Genomic DNA, 16,889 nt, shown 5'->3' with positions numbered 1-16,889 from the left:
AAACAAAGACATCAGTAGGTTATTTTTGCTTCTTGATCATTTGTACTTTTGATTATTTATATGAAATATATCATTACAAATCTAATACTCATGCTAGTCAAATAACGTTTTTGTAGACTATGAATCTGCTTATTCCTCTTTTTTTTTCCTGAAAAATCCTTAGAACAATCTGGAAAGTCCACTAAAATTACTGCACTAGAACATTTCCGGAAGGTTTTCACACAATAAAAAAGCTGAAGAAATAAGTGAGGCAAAACTGTGGGAGAATAATTGCAGTGGGTGCTCAAGAGAGATAACAACAAATGCAAGAACTGTTTTAATTTTATCTCCTAGTCCTTTGGTATTTCCTTTCCTCATGAAAATTCTAAAAAATGTTCAGTTCTTTAAAACATGGTTATACTCTTCCATTAAATATCAGTTGTGGTCCTCCATTGCTCATGTCGTCTGTCATTTCCTGTTAGGAAAATAAGAGGAATTAGTTAAACTTTACTTCCAGAGTAAGATACTGATTTGGTTAATGAATTTGCAAAACAGAAATTTCAAGCCACTGAAAAACTTGTTGAGTTTTGGGGAAGGGCAAGGACTGATATTGTTGCATTTGAGAAAATGAAATTTCATGGCGTCTTGGAGCACATGAAAATGTTGAAATGATAGTCTGTTAGACCAAAGTCTTCTACACAGAAAAACTGTTTAATCTGTCCCCAGTGCCCTGAGTCTTTCCTTTTGTTCCTCAACTTTATTTTGGAAAGACCTCACCTAGAAAGAATATGACTAAATGCTTCCATTTTTTTCTCCATTGCACACGCTTCTCTGGTGAGCATGCCAACAAAGTGCCAACATATTCTAGGGGTTAACTTATTCTATAGAAAGCTGGGTGGCCTTTGAGGCCCGCAAGGGGACCATTGTTTATACATAATGTGGATTACTAATAAATCACAATGGGAAGGAATGGTTTTCATGACACTACCAATACTACAGTGAAAAAAAACCAAACAGTAAAAACTCTTATCAAGTTGTTTAAGGTATCAATTACTAAGATGTTAGTAAGGAAAGCTACATGGAAGGCAAGTGAAAATTTAGATATAAATAACATAAGTTCCATTTGCAATTTTAGAAAATGTGAATTTAAGAAAAAATTAGACGTTTTGAATTCATATGTTTTATTGAACATTAAACTCTTCCCTAAACATTAAAGGATAATAAGGAGATAGGAAGCCCATTCATGTTTATAATGTTAGTATACCATATTACAAAGAATATTTAGGCAAAAAATATCTAAGAATCTTTTCACACTTGAACAAGCCTATTTGCAAAAGTATATAGTAAAGAAAATTCAAATCAAAATTATTTGCTCATTTATCTCAAGCCCATCAGTTTACATCTAATTTCTATTAGAGTGAATTAGAAATTTATCATTTAATTCACCTTTTAAGTACATTAAGAGTTCATGTGTTTGCTTTTGTAAACTTTAGAAATTTTTCCAATATTTGATAAATGAAAAGGTATCCATGCTTTATTCTGAATCACTTCTCTTTGAAAATTCAATATAGAAGATGAAATAAAATAAAGATTCATGCTTCCTGTATAGGGTGGTTTGGAAAGTTACTTAGGAGGATCCATGAAGGACTGGAAGGTAGTAACTGACCTGATTTTTAGAACTTTGCTTTTGAAAACTTTATTGTCTTAAAGATTTGGTAGAGTTTCTTACAAGAAAATTCTGAGAAACAGACAATATGCATAGAAGACTTTTCTTCTTACATCAAGATCTGTCTCTCTATGCAAAGTACCTGGCCCCTAGGGAGCTGTCTTTTACCTGGGTATCCAATATACCTCCTCAGTAAGGTGCTGAGGAATTACAAGATAGAAAGCCTAGAAACTCAAACTCCCTGGAGATAAAGACTGAGGGAAAGTGAAGGTCCTTTGGTGCCAGCCACCTGCTTTTGTGGCCTGGCAACGGGTCAGTCTAACTGGGTGGATGGCTCTGCTAGACATGTACGTGGTAAAAGTAGGCGTGGAAATGCAGTGGTGTTGTTGGGCTGAGGTTAAGCTTATAGATAAGAAGCCTGATTTGAGGTTTCATTCGTGAACTCACTGTGGGTAGCAAGATAAAATAGAAATGATTCTTCAAAAATGATCTTTAACAAAACTTATTCAGCTTTCTCCCTTCCATTAGTGCAAAAACAACTTCCTAATGAATTTATAGTAATAAGATTCTTAGGTGCTTATTCTCTGAAAGTGAATTTGCATTCAAAAAGTTGCTATGGGGGCGCCCAAGTCAGTTAAGTGGCCAAATCCTGGTTTTGGTTCAGGTCATGACCTCATGGTCTGTGGGATCAAGCCCCATGTCGGACTCCATGCTGACAGCAAAGAGCCTGCCTGGGATTCTCTCTCTCCCTCTCTCTCCCCGCCTCCAATGCTCAGGCATGCATTCACTCTCTCTCTCTAAAAATAAATAAAATTTTTAAAAATTGGCTTAAAGTCCATGAAAACTAATCTAATGTTTAATACTTTATTGCAAGATGAAGAAAAAGTCCAGCGTTTAAAAATCTTAACAAAAGAAAAGAGTTTTTCTAATGAAATTCACACTAATATGAACAAAGTAAAATCACTGATAAGAGAATATAGCAAAAATTATGTTTTAAATGTATTGTAATCTTCAATTTATTTGCAAACAGGCATGTCCAACTTAACAAGAAGAATGCACTCTAAATTTGGGCAGGATCAAATGGGACTATTTGCAAATGGATATACTTTCTGCAATGGGGCCAAAGTATCTGGGTGGCTTTCTACATTTCCAACTATATTGTTTAACCAAAGCAAGAATGGTGGGTGACTATTTATTTTTAGCAATCCAAAATATAGAAAATAAATTTGAAATGTACATCAGATAATTTTATGAAAAGATGGCTTTCGTACAGCATTTTTACTGTATTAGTGTCAAACTTGGGTTATCTGCTCATGCAATTTTGGAACAATGGAGATAACAGTTTTTCTTTATCAGGCTCACCTATTATTAAAAATGGAAACTCTGGTCTGTAAATGATGATACGGAGTCAGAATTATGATGTAGCAGAAAATAAAGGAGTCATGAATCATCCAAACAGAAATGTGTTTGGATGCTTATAGGAGGCTGAATATTTTAAATACTCAACCAACTTTCAAGCTGCAAGACTCTGCCATGTAGGTTTATGTTGGATCCTCAAAGTAGTTCTCATGAAAGCGATACTTTGAGGAACAACAGACATTGCAACAGACTGATCTGCTGACATCATGGCTTCCTAGAAGAGGCAGTGGATCCTGCAGTGACATTACAACATGGTAACTCCCTAAAAATCAGCATACCTTGTAGGTAACTCTGGTGTCGGGGGCACCACCGGGCAGCTGGGCAAGTCGGTTATTTCAATAGCCCTCAATCTCTAATATAAATATAACAATCATATAATAAATATTGCACAAACATATACAGAGAAAACTAAATCACACTTGTATGAAAATAGAGCACAAAGAGCCACTATCCAAATATATAATGATAATCTATTTTTAACAACCCATTTCTTTAAATTACAAGTCCTGCTATTTGTACTATAAAATTTTTTTGAAGAACATGTGTACATCTGTTTAAAATTGCTTTTTTTCACAGAACAATTTAAGAATATCTACTCCCCTTATTTGAATGTATCGATTGCATACAAAATGGAAACACATAAAACTATAGAATACATATTTGTTTCTTCAAAATAACATTATAAAGGAATATGCAGTAGTAATTCTTGCTACTCTTTCTTCTGTTTTGTGGTTATGCAGTTTTATTTCCATGATACCAAGTAAAAAATGATGTGGCCATTATCTTAGCAAGCTTATTTTACAGATGTTTTATCTTTTCCTTCATAGGTCCAGTAACAGGAACTGAATTAAGAAATATGTGCAAAATGTAATAGAAACACAGACAGCTCACTATATCATTTGTGCTTTAAGCAGTAAATGTTGCTTCCGGTTTGAATGGGCTTCATGAAACAATTATGCAAGAATATTACTTAAAATACAGGCAAAGCTACTCAAATATGCATGAAGTTTAGATGAGAATTTAATGAAGCTTTATGTGGATTGTAATATGAGCATTGATAGGCAAGGCTTTTTGTGGCCTTATTAAAATGTCCTTTTATGCTTGAAAATCTAATTTACATAATCAAATGCATCCACTTACAAACACAAGAGGTGAGCCAGAAAGGAGAATTCATCAGATTTCTAAAACTGGCGTTATTGAGTTGCGAGTGTATTTGGTTTATGTGCTTTTCCTCAGTACAATATATACAAATCCATATTTATAAGGCATTCAATATTTTATGAAATGCTAATTTAGAAACAGTGTTTCTGTATAGAGAGCTATGAAATTGTTGAAAATAGATGTACCCAAAATAGCAGAGAAAAAATAATAGAAAATTCCTATTCTTAGTCCAATAGGGCCAAATTTATAAATCCAATTCCTCAAATTCTCATCTAAGCTGCAAGCTGGTTCACCAAGTTTTGACGACAGTCTTCATCCCATGCTCGCAGTGAGCAGAAAAGGTACAAAACTCACTTTCTCGGCCATTTCATGAGAGTGGTGCAGCGAATGTTCCCTTTCAGAGAACATCCTCCTCTGCTCGTAGCTGGCTAGTCGACACGTGAGCCAGGAAGACAGGGTGCAGCCGCCGATCCCAATGCACGCGAGAGACATGGAGGCCAGATGCAGAGGATAGAGGGAAGAGGTCTTCTTCGTCACTGCCCGAAGGAACTGAAAATTCAGGATGCCCCCAATGAGTCCACAGATGCAGCAGGCAGAAAAAAGGATCATCTGATAGGAAGAAGGAAGGGAGTGTCAAAGGTGAGGAAGCAAAGCCAACAGAACATAGCTCCGGGGCCTGCCTCACTTCCAGGAGGACTGAGCTACAGTAAAGAGAACGTGCTTGAGGTCTTCTCAGAGGACAAGAGCTACAGTTTCACCAAGTTTCCATGCAACCAGACTCCGTGGAGAGAGGGCGCAGAGCAGTGTTTCAGAATGAATAGCTGACCATGTGAAGGCTGGGGATACTTCTTTCGAAAACCCTGAAGTAAGCAAAATTTGTCTTCTAGGTAGATTTAGATTTAAATAACATTTACTACCTAGCACGTGCTTACTATGCTAGGAACTTTGAGCAGATATCATCTCAATTCACCTACCCAGAAAACCTCTGAGAGAAATTGTGATATACACTTAGGAAAATCAGTGGCGAACCGGTAAAACTCAAGGTTAGAGACTGAATCCAGATTTTCTGACTCTAAATCCAGTTTCACTATGTTAATTCCCTAAAATATCTAAATATCTTCTCATTGAATTGTCATTAGTTCCAACAAACTTCAAATGTTTATATTGCTTTGCTAAGTGAGCTTAGAGAACTTAGTTAACCTCTTCTCTTCATTTACAAGAGTTTTATTCTGGGTCCTTTTCCATAGGATAGGTTACGGACTCCCTGTGAAGTGACCCTTTATATTACAAACCTTTCCTTACTCTGTGGCACCACAATGAAGAATACAATACACATTCCAAAAATACTATCTGGTTGTTTTGGGGAAACACAGGATGTGGCTTTACTTTCGATCCTATTATTGGTTTGATCTGGGTCTCTATAAAGAGAACTGGGGAGGCAGGGTGGTATTCAACCTAAATGTTACCCATTTAGCTGAATATTCCAAAACCTTTAACAATTTTATTTTGTACTTGCATTGTCTAAGTTCCCGTATGGGCTTCCTTTATATTTTATAGTGCGATACTAACATAATTATATAAATGTATTTCCATTTTTCTCCAGAACATGGTCTGCACTCTAGTCACCTCTTTTGCCAATCATATAGCTTGTTCATTTCCGCCTCAGTGATATTTTTCACTTTCTGGAAATTATTTTGCTTCTTTTTGGATTCCTAGATGGAAGACTCAAATTTAGTCTAATCTTCTTCAGCAAGGCTTCCTGGATTTACTGACTTCCTCCTTTAACATAATTCGATAGAACAAACAGCTATTTAACTTAATTTAGCATTTAATTTGACATAAGGAATTGTTTGCTGCTGACAATTAATGGACTTCAGCAAGCATTTATTGAATACCTGGCATCTGATACACCCTGAGTGGGGCAGCTGTTGGTATTACAAAAAAAAATAGCTCATATTACATGGCAACCTTGTGTGGGAGAAGATCCAACGTTTCAACATGGCATAGTAGATGTTAAGAAAGAGGGATGAATTGGTTGCCCTTGGAGTAGGCAGAAGAACTTAGCACCACAGGAGTTTCAGACAAGGCTTCCCTGATAACATGTCATCTAAACTAAGTGCATGCCACTCCCAGAAAAGGGTAAAGCCATGGATGTATGAAATAGCATAATGCAATAGCATGGTGGGCAGAAAGAATACCAGGTATTTCATTTTTTTCTCTCATTTAATTCAGCATTCTAATTGTGTCTGTCTCACAATATTCATTACCAAGACTGAAAATCCAATGATGGATGAGTGTATCTTTTTATAGTTAATTAAATATAATAGTGAATATCAATTACCCAATAACTGCGTCATCGCAGGTAGGAATCTGTGGCTCCCAGTTTCACAGAGAATCAATATATGACCTTTTTCAGATGGAATGCAGTCTCTTGGGAAATATTTTGGTGTTCACTTATTCTCAAAAACCTGGAAAGATGCTACTTTCTAGCCTTCAAATAATGAATTACTATTAATTAAGAAAGTAAATGACAAATTATTTAACTATTATAAGAAAACAATGTATCTCTCCTGATATTATTCTTATTCATTTTTTAAAGGCATGACACTTCATTTAACATATGCAAACAGAACATTCTCACCTAGGAATTAAAATGTTAAAATCTATACCCACATTTACAACCATTTAAGATTTTTGAATTTCACCAGACTACACCAAAATTACACCAGACTACAGAATTTAGACTCCAGAGATATTTGGAGTGGAGAAGTTATCCTGTACTTTGACTGAAGGGTAGAGAATCCTTGATAGCTAAGTGTCATGAATGGGAATAACAGAGGGTAAAAGAGGTTAAAGTGAACAGCAGTTTCTAAAAAGTTCAGCTCCTATGATTTTTTTCTTTTATAACTTTTAAGAGAATTAGAAAGACAGAAAAAAGACATTAGTGCCTTTTAAAAAATTCCTCTCCCCCCCAAAAAAAAGTGGGGGTGGCCTGGGTGGCTCAATTGGTTAGGCGTCTGACTTCAGCTCAGGTCATGATCTCACAGTCCATGGGTTCAAGCCCCACATCTGGCTCTGTGCTGACAGCTCAGAGCCTAGAGCCTGCTTCAGATTCTTTCTCCCTCTCTCTCTGCCCTTCCCCCACTTGTGCTCCATCTCTCTCTCTCAAAATAAAAGAAAGACATTTAAAAATTTATAAAATTTAAAAAATAAAAAAATTCCTTCCCTTCCCCTTCTTCTATGAACTGAATATTTGTGTCCCTCTAAATAAAAATGCTGAAGCCTAAGCCCCAATACTATGGTATTTGCAGGTGAATTTTTGGAAGATGATTAGGTCAGGAGAGTAGATTACTCATAAATGGGGGTCAGTGCCTTTATAAAAGAGATGTTTTAGAGAGCTCTCTTTCCCTTTTTGCCACATGAGATCACAGTAAAAAATTTGCAGCCTGGGAAGAGAACCTTACCAGAACCCAACTACACAGGGACCCTAATCGCGGTCCAGTCTCCAGCGCTGTGTGAAATGAATTTCTGTTGTTGATAATACCCCCAATCTATCATTCTTTGTTATAACAGCCCAAACAGATGAAGACATCTTCCCTCCTTTCCTTACTCCTCTTCTCTTTCTCCTTCTCTGCCTCTTCCTATTTCCTGTCCCTTCCTCTCACATTCTTCCTTTGCTCTTTCTTTCTTTTCTTTCTTTCTTTCTTTCTTTCTTTTTTTTTTTTTTTTTTTACAAATAGTTTATTTTTCTCTTCTCTTTNTCACATTCTTCCTTTGCTCTTTCTTTCTTTTCTTTCTTTCTTTCTTTTTTTTTTTTTTTTTTTTTTTACAAATAGTTTATTGTCAAATTAGTTTCTACATAACACTCAGTGCTCATCCCCAAATCTTTTTCTTTCTTTCTTTCTTTCTTTCTTTCTTTCTTTCTTTCTTTCTTTCTTTCTTTCTTTCTTTCTTTCTTTCTTCTGTTTCTCTTCTCTTTCTTTTTCTCTTTCTCTCTTTCTCTTTCTTTCTTCTAAGTTCTAAGAAATTGTTATTATATAGCTATAAAGATTCTGGTAAAATAAACGCATAGAGAGAATGAAGGCCAAATCTAAAAAGTGATGAAAGAATCATAGATGCAAATTAAAAACCTCCAAAAATTTGTATATAAAGATTTCCCTTTTTGTAATTTTAGAAAATTATACCTCACATGTCTAAAGCAATGAGTACTTCATTTTTTTGTCACAGTAGATATTTTCACACAAAAAAAATGTGATTAGAAAAAGTAGTTAAACAAAAATAACTGCTATTCTCTCATCCCTGTCCTCCTCAAATAACTGGCCTCATCCTGGAAAACTCTTTTTAGGCTCAAAGCCCACTTTATAAGGTCCAAGCGTAGTATTAATTTTTCCAACTTATAAAGGTCTATGATCCTTCCCCTTGCACACAATAAAATATACAACACTTTTTTCTTCTTTTGAACCCTCAAAAAAGCATCATAGAGGGACGTGGGGAATCCACACTTCAACCTATAGAAATTGTCTTCCAGTCATTATCAGAGTTAACTGGGAGCATGTTCCATAACCTGGAAAGCCATGACAGTGCCGTAAAACAGCTGAAAACACTTATAATTATATTCACAGTAATAAAATAAAATTAAGTAAAAAATCATTGGGAATTAACTGTAACTATAACAACACAGCTGTTTTGCTGCGTTGCAAAATTAACTTCACAGTCAAAGCCAGTAATCTGTAGGCCCAGTTCCACATTTAAACAGTTAAAGTTCCCATGAACTCAAGCCACGTCTTTTTTAGCTTACTGAAGGATTCGTGTGTGTCTGGGAGTCTATAAACTGGGAAAGTGGAGATTGTCAACCACAGCAGTCATTATGGGTTGCATATTCATGCATTTAAAGAGTATATCAAAGTTTTTCTTTCTTTTTCTTTTGTCATAGTCTGTAATAATCTTGATGGGGTTTGTTTTGTTTTGTTTTGTTTTTTGTTGTTGGGTTTTTTTTTTTCTTTGCAAATGAAAAAGCCAGTTTATTTGTCAGTCTTCTTTTCATCCTAAATGAGTAACATTCACTATGTGAGCTGGCTTGTCATCATTTCCATTTTCAGGTTCCTACATTTCAAACACATGTCAATGCACAATACAAACAAGGCAAAAACTTACGACAAGTCCAGATTTTTTTTTGGCGCACAATATTCCACATATGCCACAAAGAAGAAACTGAAAAGGAAAAGAATAACAATTATTCCACATTCAAAGATAAGAAAATCTCTAGTTTTTAGCTTATAGCTCACTCATGACACTTGTTCCAGGGAAGCTAGAAAATTTTACATCCCCATCAAAAGCTGGAAAGAAAAATGCCTCATTCTGGAATAGTAAGAGATAAAAATGCAAACTTTAATGAAAACGTGTTCTTTGTAAGTCTGATAGAGGTAATTGTGGGACTTAAGCAAAACCAGAATCAGTTTTATACCAGGCAAAATTAGGAAGCAAATAAATTTAGAGTTTTGTTACTCCTGTTTTCTTTCACTATCTTCTTATCCCTTTGTACTTTCTCAGGGAGAGAAGTGGTATGATACATTCATTCATAATTCATTTCTAAGCAATTAGAAATCAATGAGCTCCACTACAGGTAGTGAATCCCACACAAACAAAAAGATAAGGCATCAGAAAGGGAGATGTTTTTCTTTAGAGACATTCTTTGTATCTCTGAAACTATGTCAGTAAAATGGTGACCTCCTCCCTCATTCTATCAGAAATACTGTCAATGTGGGTATGCTGGTAGAATTCAAGAAGACTATTGGTGGCATGTCATTTCTTGTAAATATACACATTGTTGACATAATTGCTTTGCAAAATCAGCTGCATGAAATCGTCTACCAGTGACACACTATTATATGTTCCTGTTATCAGAAAATGGCAAATCATTTAACTTGGTTAAAAATATTTAGAGCCATTTGAATGTACATTTATACATACATCCGGCTAGAGGCAAACCATATAAATAAAATAATACAATCAATAATACATATTATTCCCGCAAAGGACTTTCAGACTAACAAAGAAAGCTTTGAATGCAGTTAAAGTTTTCCTTTTGACTTTCTTTCAATTCTGCTAGCTCAAGCCTGAACTAATAACATAAGTGGTTTCAACTGAGTGTTTCACACATGGTTATATTTTTAAATATACACAGAAAATGTTCTAAGAAGTATCCGAAATAAATAATATGCTTGTGAGAAACACCAACAAAATTTTATAAAGAAATAGTATGGGAAGTTTCCCTTTGCAGGGAACTTTCTATATAAAGGAACAAAATGATTGTAAAGCAGGCAATTATGCAGCAAGACAGATCACAGAACACAAGGATATATAAGAATTTGCTTACATAGATTATCTTTCAAATGAGTGGGGAAAAGATCAAGATCCAATGGGATTAGTACACTTTATTAACTGTCCTTAACATCGTACAACAAAATGTCTAGGGAACAGTTTGAATATTTAAATGTATAGAAAAGTATAGTAACATTCACCAAAGTTAAATATTTATATAATTTTAGAGTAGTGGGAAGGATTCACTAAACATAACACCAAAGTGGGAAACACTTAAGACAAAACTATATATTTTTTTTTTTTTCAAATAGTTTATTGTCAAATTAGTTTCTACATAACACTCAGTGCTCATCCCCAAAGTGCCCTCCTTCATGCCCATCCCCCCCTCCCCCCCACATCCATCAGTCCTCAGTTTTTGTCAGCATTCAAGAGTCTCTCATGGTTTGCCTCTCTCCCTTTCCCCCACCATTTCCGCCCTTCTTCTCCCCCTTGGTCCTCCGTCAAGTTCCTCCTAATCCTCCTATACGTGCAAACATATGGTATTTGTCCTTCTCTGCCTGACTTATTTCGCTCAGCATAACACCCTCAAGGTCCATCCATGTTGCTACACATGGCCAGATTTCATTGTTTCTCATTGCCATGTAGTATTCCATGGTATAGATAAACCACATCTTCTTGATCCATTCATCTGTTGATGGACACTTAGGCTCTTTCCATGTTTTAGCTATTGTGGAGAGTGCTGCTATGAACATTGGGGTACATGTGCTCCTATGCCTCAGCATTTCTGTATCCCTTGGGTAAATTCCTAGCAGTGCTATTGCTGGGTCATAAGGGAGTTCTATTGTTAGTTTCCTGAGGAACCTCCACACTGTTTTCCAGAGGGGCTGTACCAGTTTACATTCCCACCAACAGTGTAGGAGGGTGCCCGTTTCTCCACATCCTCGCCAGCATCTAGAGTTCTCTGATTTGCTCATTTTAGCCACTCTGACTGGCGTGAGGTGGTATCTCAGTGTGGTTTTGATTTGTATTTCCCTGATGAGGAGGGATGCTGAGCATCGTTTCATGTGTCTGTTGGCCATCTGGATGTCCTCTTTGGAGAAGTGTCTGTTCATGTCTTCTGCCCATTTCTTCACTGGGTTGTTTGTTTTTCGGGCGTGTAGTTTGGTGAGTTCCTTATAGATTCTGGATATTAACCCTTTATCTGATATGTCATTTGCAACTATCTTTTCCCATTCCGTTGGTTGCCTATTAATTTTCTGGGTTGTTTCCTTGGCTGTGCAGAAGCTTTTAATCTTGATGAGGTCCCAACAGTTTATTTTTGCTCTTGATTCCCTTGCTTTTGGGGATGTGTCAAGTAAGAAGTTGCTGCGGTGGAGGTCAAGGAGGTTGTTTCCTGCTTTCTCCTCTAGGGTGTTGATAGTTTCCTGTCTCACGTTCAGGTCCTTTATCCATTTTGAGTTGATTTTTGTGCATGGTGTGAGAAAATGATCTAGTTTCATTCTTCTGCATGTTGCTGTCCAGTTCTCCCAACACCATCTGTTAAAAAGGCTGTCTTTTTTCCATTGGATATTCTTTCCTGCTTTGTCAAAGATCAGTTGGCTGTATACTTTTGGGTCCACTTCTGAGTTCTCAATTCTGTTCCATTGGTCTATGGGTCTGTTTTTGTGCCAATACCATACTGTCTTGAGGATGACAGCTTTGTAGTAGAGGCTGAAGTCTGGGATGGTGATACCTCCCGTTTTGGTTTTATTTTTCAGTATTACTTTCGCTATTCGGGGTCTACAAAACTATATTTTTGATAGTAAAAAACCAACACATCTCTCAAAGGCATAAAACAGATTGGGATTATATTTAGAAAGCATGTGAAAGACAACTGGTTAATATACTATATAAATTGATCTAATAAAATGATTTTAATATCATAAAACCATGAGAAGATAAAAGCTCAGAACTTCATAAAACTTAAATACTTGTATACTTTTCAGAAATTTTAAAAAGCTACTTTTGAGTAGCCATTTGTCACCCCCACTTTGTGTCCTAGGTCTAGATGAACTTGTCCTCATGTGGACTCTTTCTTACTGATGATCCTGTCTCACGTCTATCAAGGCTGTGCTCAAGCCTTTCCAGGGTTGGACCAGTTCTGTACTTCTCAGTGCTTCCAAGCTTCAGATCAAAGCCTCAGCTTGCCCTTTTCCTTGTTTGCCTGGCTAACTCATTACTCACCCTGAAAGTCCATTCACCCAGAACTCATTCTTGAAATAACCTGAAAGCAGTGGAGTTTTGTGTTACTTGGATCTCTTCTGAAATCTACAAACATTGCCATTATTTGTCCACAGCCAAGCCCAAGGGGACCTCAACAGCTTAGGCAGAGCTCTCCATCCCAGCCACTTGGTTAGAAGATCTGGGCGGGAGGAGTGCTTAGGGGGTTTAGTCGGTTAAGCGCCAGACTTCAGCTCAGGTGCTGATCTCATGGTTCCTGAGTTTAAGGCCCTGTATCAAGCTCTGTGCTGACAGCTCAGAGCTTAAAGCCTGCTTTGGATTCTGTGTCTCCCTCTCTCTCTTTCTGTTCCTCCCTTGCTCGAGATCTGTCTCTTTCTCTCACTCATGACTTTCATCTTCTCATGAGTATTTCAAAATACTCAAAAATAAATAAACATTGAACAAAAATTTTAAAGAAGATCTAGGTGGCAATAAGATTGCTTCCTTCTGTGGTCCACTAAGAAAAGGAAGTCCAGGGCTGGGGAAGAGGAAGGTAGAATACGAGGGGAACCAAACGATATTTTCCACTCTCAATCGGGGGTGGAGTATAAATATTTTTTAATAGTTACTTCTGTCAGGGTATCCAAAATCCAAACTCCCTGGAGGTAACCTGGAATCTGAGAAAAAACAAACCCCTGTAATGGGCAGTATATAAAATCATGGAATTTATGAGGAGGATTTAAGCTGAAATTTAGCCATCCCAGTTTATAAAGAAGTGTAAAGGAAGCACAAAAAAAGCACTGAGTGATCTTTTATTTCACTGGCTATCTGTACCCAAGTCAGAGCACCGGAAGGGATCTTAAAAGATGACTTAATTCAGCCCTTGCAGTTTGCAAGTTGGGGAAGTAGAGGTCTAGACAGGCTTAGCGACTTGCTCAGTGTCACTCATGGAGGTCACAAATCACACATAATATTTAAGGCTTCTTTAGGTATCGAAATTGATTTCTAAAAAATATAATGGAATGCTTTTCAAAGGATTTTTCAGTGCTAGTACAGTGTGCATTATGTCCAACCAGACGTGTTCAAAGAACATCTGGTCATCTATAATTGCTCCCCACCCCCCACCATTGTTAACTTTTGGTGTAATAAAAATGGTCACAAGATGAATCAATTGTATTACAGTTTAAAATTAAGTGCACCTTATTATACAGGGAATTTATTGTTTTTCAAAATACTGTTTGTGCTCAATAGAACTTTATTAAGAATGCATAGGACTCACCTGACATGAAACAAGTGAAAAAGTAATTTTGTTAAAAAGAGCAAAATTGACGGCTGGAAATATATCTAAATTAGATATGCAGTTTTTCAAGAGAAAATATAATTTTATTTCTGAGAAGACGGGCTGTTTAAATCCAGAGAGAGTCATTTGCTTTACTCTTAGTATGAAGTTACATAAATGAAGTGGTCTACTAATAGGAAGTGCAAATATGTAATGAAACCAGTTAGCCCTCCAAGTGGAATTCATTTGATTCCAATTTAGATTAAATTCAGTACATAACTAGGGTTGTGAGTCATTGTAGGATGAAATGGAGCTTTTATGAAATAGCATTCTATATTTGAGTGGATTTTCTTAATGGAATGTCCATGGAGGCTTCTGCTTTTGCTTAAGATATAGAAAGAACAATGATGCTATTCCCACTTAAACAACACGAGAAAGCAGAAAAACTATAGATTGATAATGCTTAAAAGCCCATCAGAATGCTAAGGTGCAAGGCAGTGAAATAACTACAATTCAGAGAGGAAGAAGGCCCTTGAAGAAAACTCTGGACACATAAACCATGCCATTTGTTACAGAGATGGGAGGAGGAGACATGAGTTGTCACATAAGTAAGTGTGGGGAGAGGGAAGGGTGAGGGTGCCATGTTCCGTTCTGTCTTTAGACCTTCTTTCTTCTGAAGTAAATGCTTTAAGCCGCTGGCAAATGGGTAGCAAAGCCTATCATTTCCAGGGCACATGCAAATATGGATTGCAACTGTAACTCCAGGAAAAGTAGAAAAAGATATCTGCGCCAAAGATAATCACTATAATAGTAACAGCAGGTCCTCACCAAAATGACTCTGCCTTTTGCACTAACAGCCTAAAAGAATATTAAGGTAAAATACAAGAGTTTGGAAAAAAAAAGAACATTTGAACTTTGAGCTGTACATATAGTCAAACTGTCATTCTCACAAGAGATTACAAAAAAGATAGGAGTATTTGGGCAAAAGCACTGTGGTGGGCTGAATCATGGCTCTCCAAAGGTATGTTTGTCCTGGTCCCCAGAATTCATGAATGTTACCTTATATGGCAAAAACAAACAAACAAAAACAAAAAAAACGAAAACCTTGCAGATATGATTCAATTAAGAATCTGAAGGTGAGGAGATTATTGTGGATTATCCAGAAAGGCCCTAAATATAATCACAAGAGCCATTTAAGAGGAAGACAAGAAGGTCAAAAGAAAAAGAAAGCTCAAAGAAGACACAAAGAGACAGAGAAAAAGAGACCTGAAGAGTCGATACTGCTGGCTTTCACAAGTGAGTAAGAGAGTCATGAAATGTGAGCTGGAAATGGATTCTGCCAGTGGCCTCCAGAAGTAATCTAGTCCTGCAGACTTATTTTAGACTCTGACCTCCAGAAATGAAAGAGAATTGATTTCAGTTGCTTTAAGCCCCTAGGTTTGTGGCAATTTGTTTCAGCAGCAATAGGAAGCTAATACAGACTCCAAAATATTCCACATGAAACATTCTACAAGAATTACTAGATCTTGTTCAGGAAAACAAACAGGGAAAGACATGAGATAAGAAAGGAATGTAGTAGGAAAAGCACAAAATAAAAAACAGTCAATCTTTTGGATTGAAAAGTATTGGTTGAAAAAAATAATATCTGTTTAGAATGTGTATTCCAGGTGATTTGGGGGTGAGAGATGGTGAGCTGTGGATAAAGAAGATGTAAGTGGTGTTCTAAAACTCTTTTATCATTTACCAGAATAACAGAGGAACTAATGAGTTACAGATATTGACAGATAAGCACAACTCTAAATTTATGCACTAAAATATAGAGACTGAGAAAATAAAAATAAGGAGAAAAATACAATTTGACAATAAAGATTGAACCAATAGATGTCAGAGAAATTTTTAAAAAAATGAACGGAAATAAAGTGAAACTATAAAGTAGGCTGGTATAAATAATTTCAATAGTGTAAGCAATCAGACTAAATGTGAATATATACAATTTTCCTAATAAGAGGGAAAATAGAAGGGAAAAAGAGTCTACTAGGTAAAGAAGGAAAGGGATTGTTATAAGATCCCTAAAATGAATAAATGATCGAAAACTTCTTTTTTTCTTCGGCTTTTCTCTGTCTCTCTCTCAGCATTGACCTAAATGCTAGTTAATGAATTTTTTATTAGTATTTCTTTCTGTCCAAGAGAGGTACTTTTACTCTAAAGAGTATAAAAAGCTATTGTAGAATTTGTCAATTTTAAATTATATAACGGAAAATGTTAAAACCACGGTTGTAATGGAAGCAGATAAAGACAGTGACCAGAACAACAAGTGTTGGGTGAGGAGATTATGAAAGATGGCCAATATGTTTTAAAACAGCTTATTAAAGTTTTTGCCCCATAACATTTAACTACCTCAGATGAAACAATTTTCACTGAAATTCACTAGCCATTACAGAAGATATACATACTAGAAAGTAGAAACAATGCTACTTTCCCCCACTTAGGGTAGTGAACCGAACCAGAAATTGAACTTAATACTTTGATAACCATTAATGACTTACACAGTTTTGCCAAAATTAGCATGTCTTTAAAATATATAGAAAAATTGCCAGGAAAACAAATATTAAATGTTGGGGGAATGATTCAAAAGAAACCTGTTTCTGGTTAAATAGTGTCTTTCTCCTTGTACATGGATTAAAATTTTGATAATTTACTTTTCTACCACCAGTTCTTGAATATTTTTATTCTACTTCAATCACTTGTTTAAGAATGATAACTGGGGTCTCTTACAGGATTATTTTGTAGTTTAGCACACGAAATGCTAGTGTGCCAACATAGTTCATATTTTTCCTGATACTGTGCTGATATGATTGTGATTTT

The 16,889-nt window shown here is 36.1% G+C and overlaps 1 protein-coding gene across 3 annotated transcripts in view; it reads right to left on the bottom strand.

Annotated features, from left to right (window-relative positions):
- Nucleotides 1-394: 394 nt before the first annotated feature.
- Nucleotides 395-16,889, bottom strand: part of TMEM196 (transmembrane protein 196) — a 49,234-nt gene continuing 32,739 nt past the window's right edge. For 2 of the 3 annotated variants that reach the window (XM_039238845.1, XM_039238846.1), the window contains exons 2-4: nucleotides 9,380-9,436; nucleotides 4,580-4,834; nucleotides 395-454 (exon numbers count right to left, since the gene is read on the bottom strand). In XM_039238845.1, coding sequence (XP_039094776.1) covers nucleotides 395-454; nucleotides 4,580-4,834; nucleotides 9,380-9,436 — 372 coding nt within the window. Of the gene's footprint in view, nucleotides 455-3,342; nucleotides 3,417-4,579; nucleotides 4,835-9,379; nucleotides 9,437-16,889 lie in introns of all 3 variants that reach the window. The other variant, XM_039238843.1, reaches the window with a different exon arrangement.

The sequence above is a fragment of the Hyaena hyaena genome, unplaced genomic scaffold (genome assembly GCF_003009895.1).
Source record: "Hyaena hyaena isolate Hyena2069 unplaced genomic scaffold, ASM300989v1 scaffold_149, whole genome shotgun sequence".
Lineage (NCBI taxonomy): Eukaryota > Metazoa > Chordata > Mammalia > Carnivora > Hyaenidae > Hyaena > Hyaena hyaena.
This window is presented reverse-complemented; position numbering and strand designations above follow the sequence as displayed.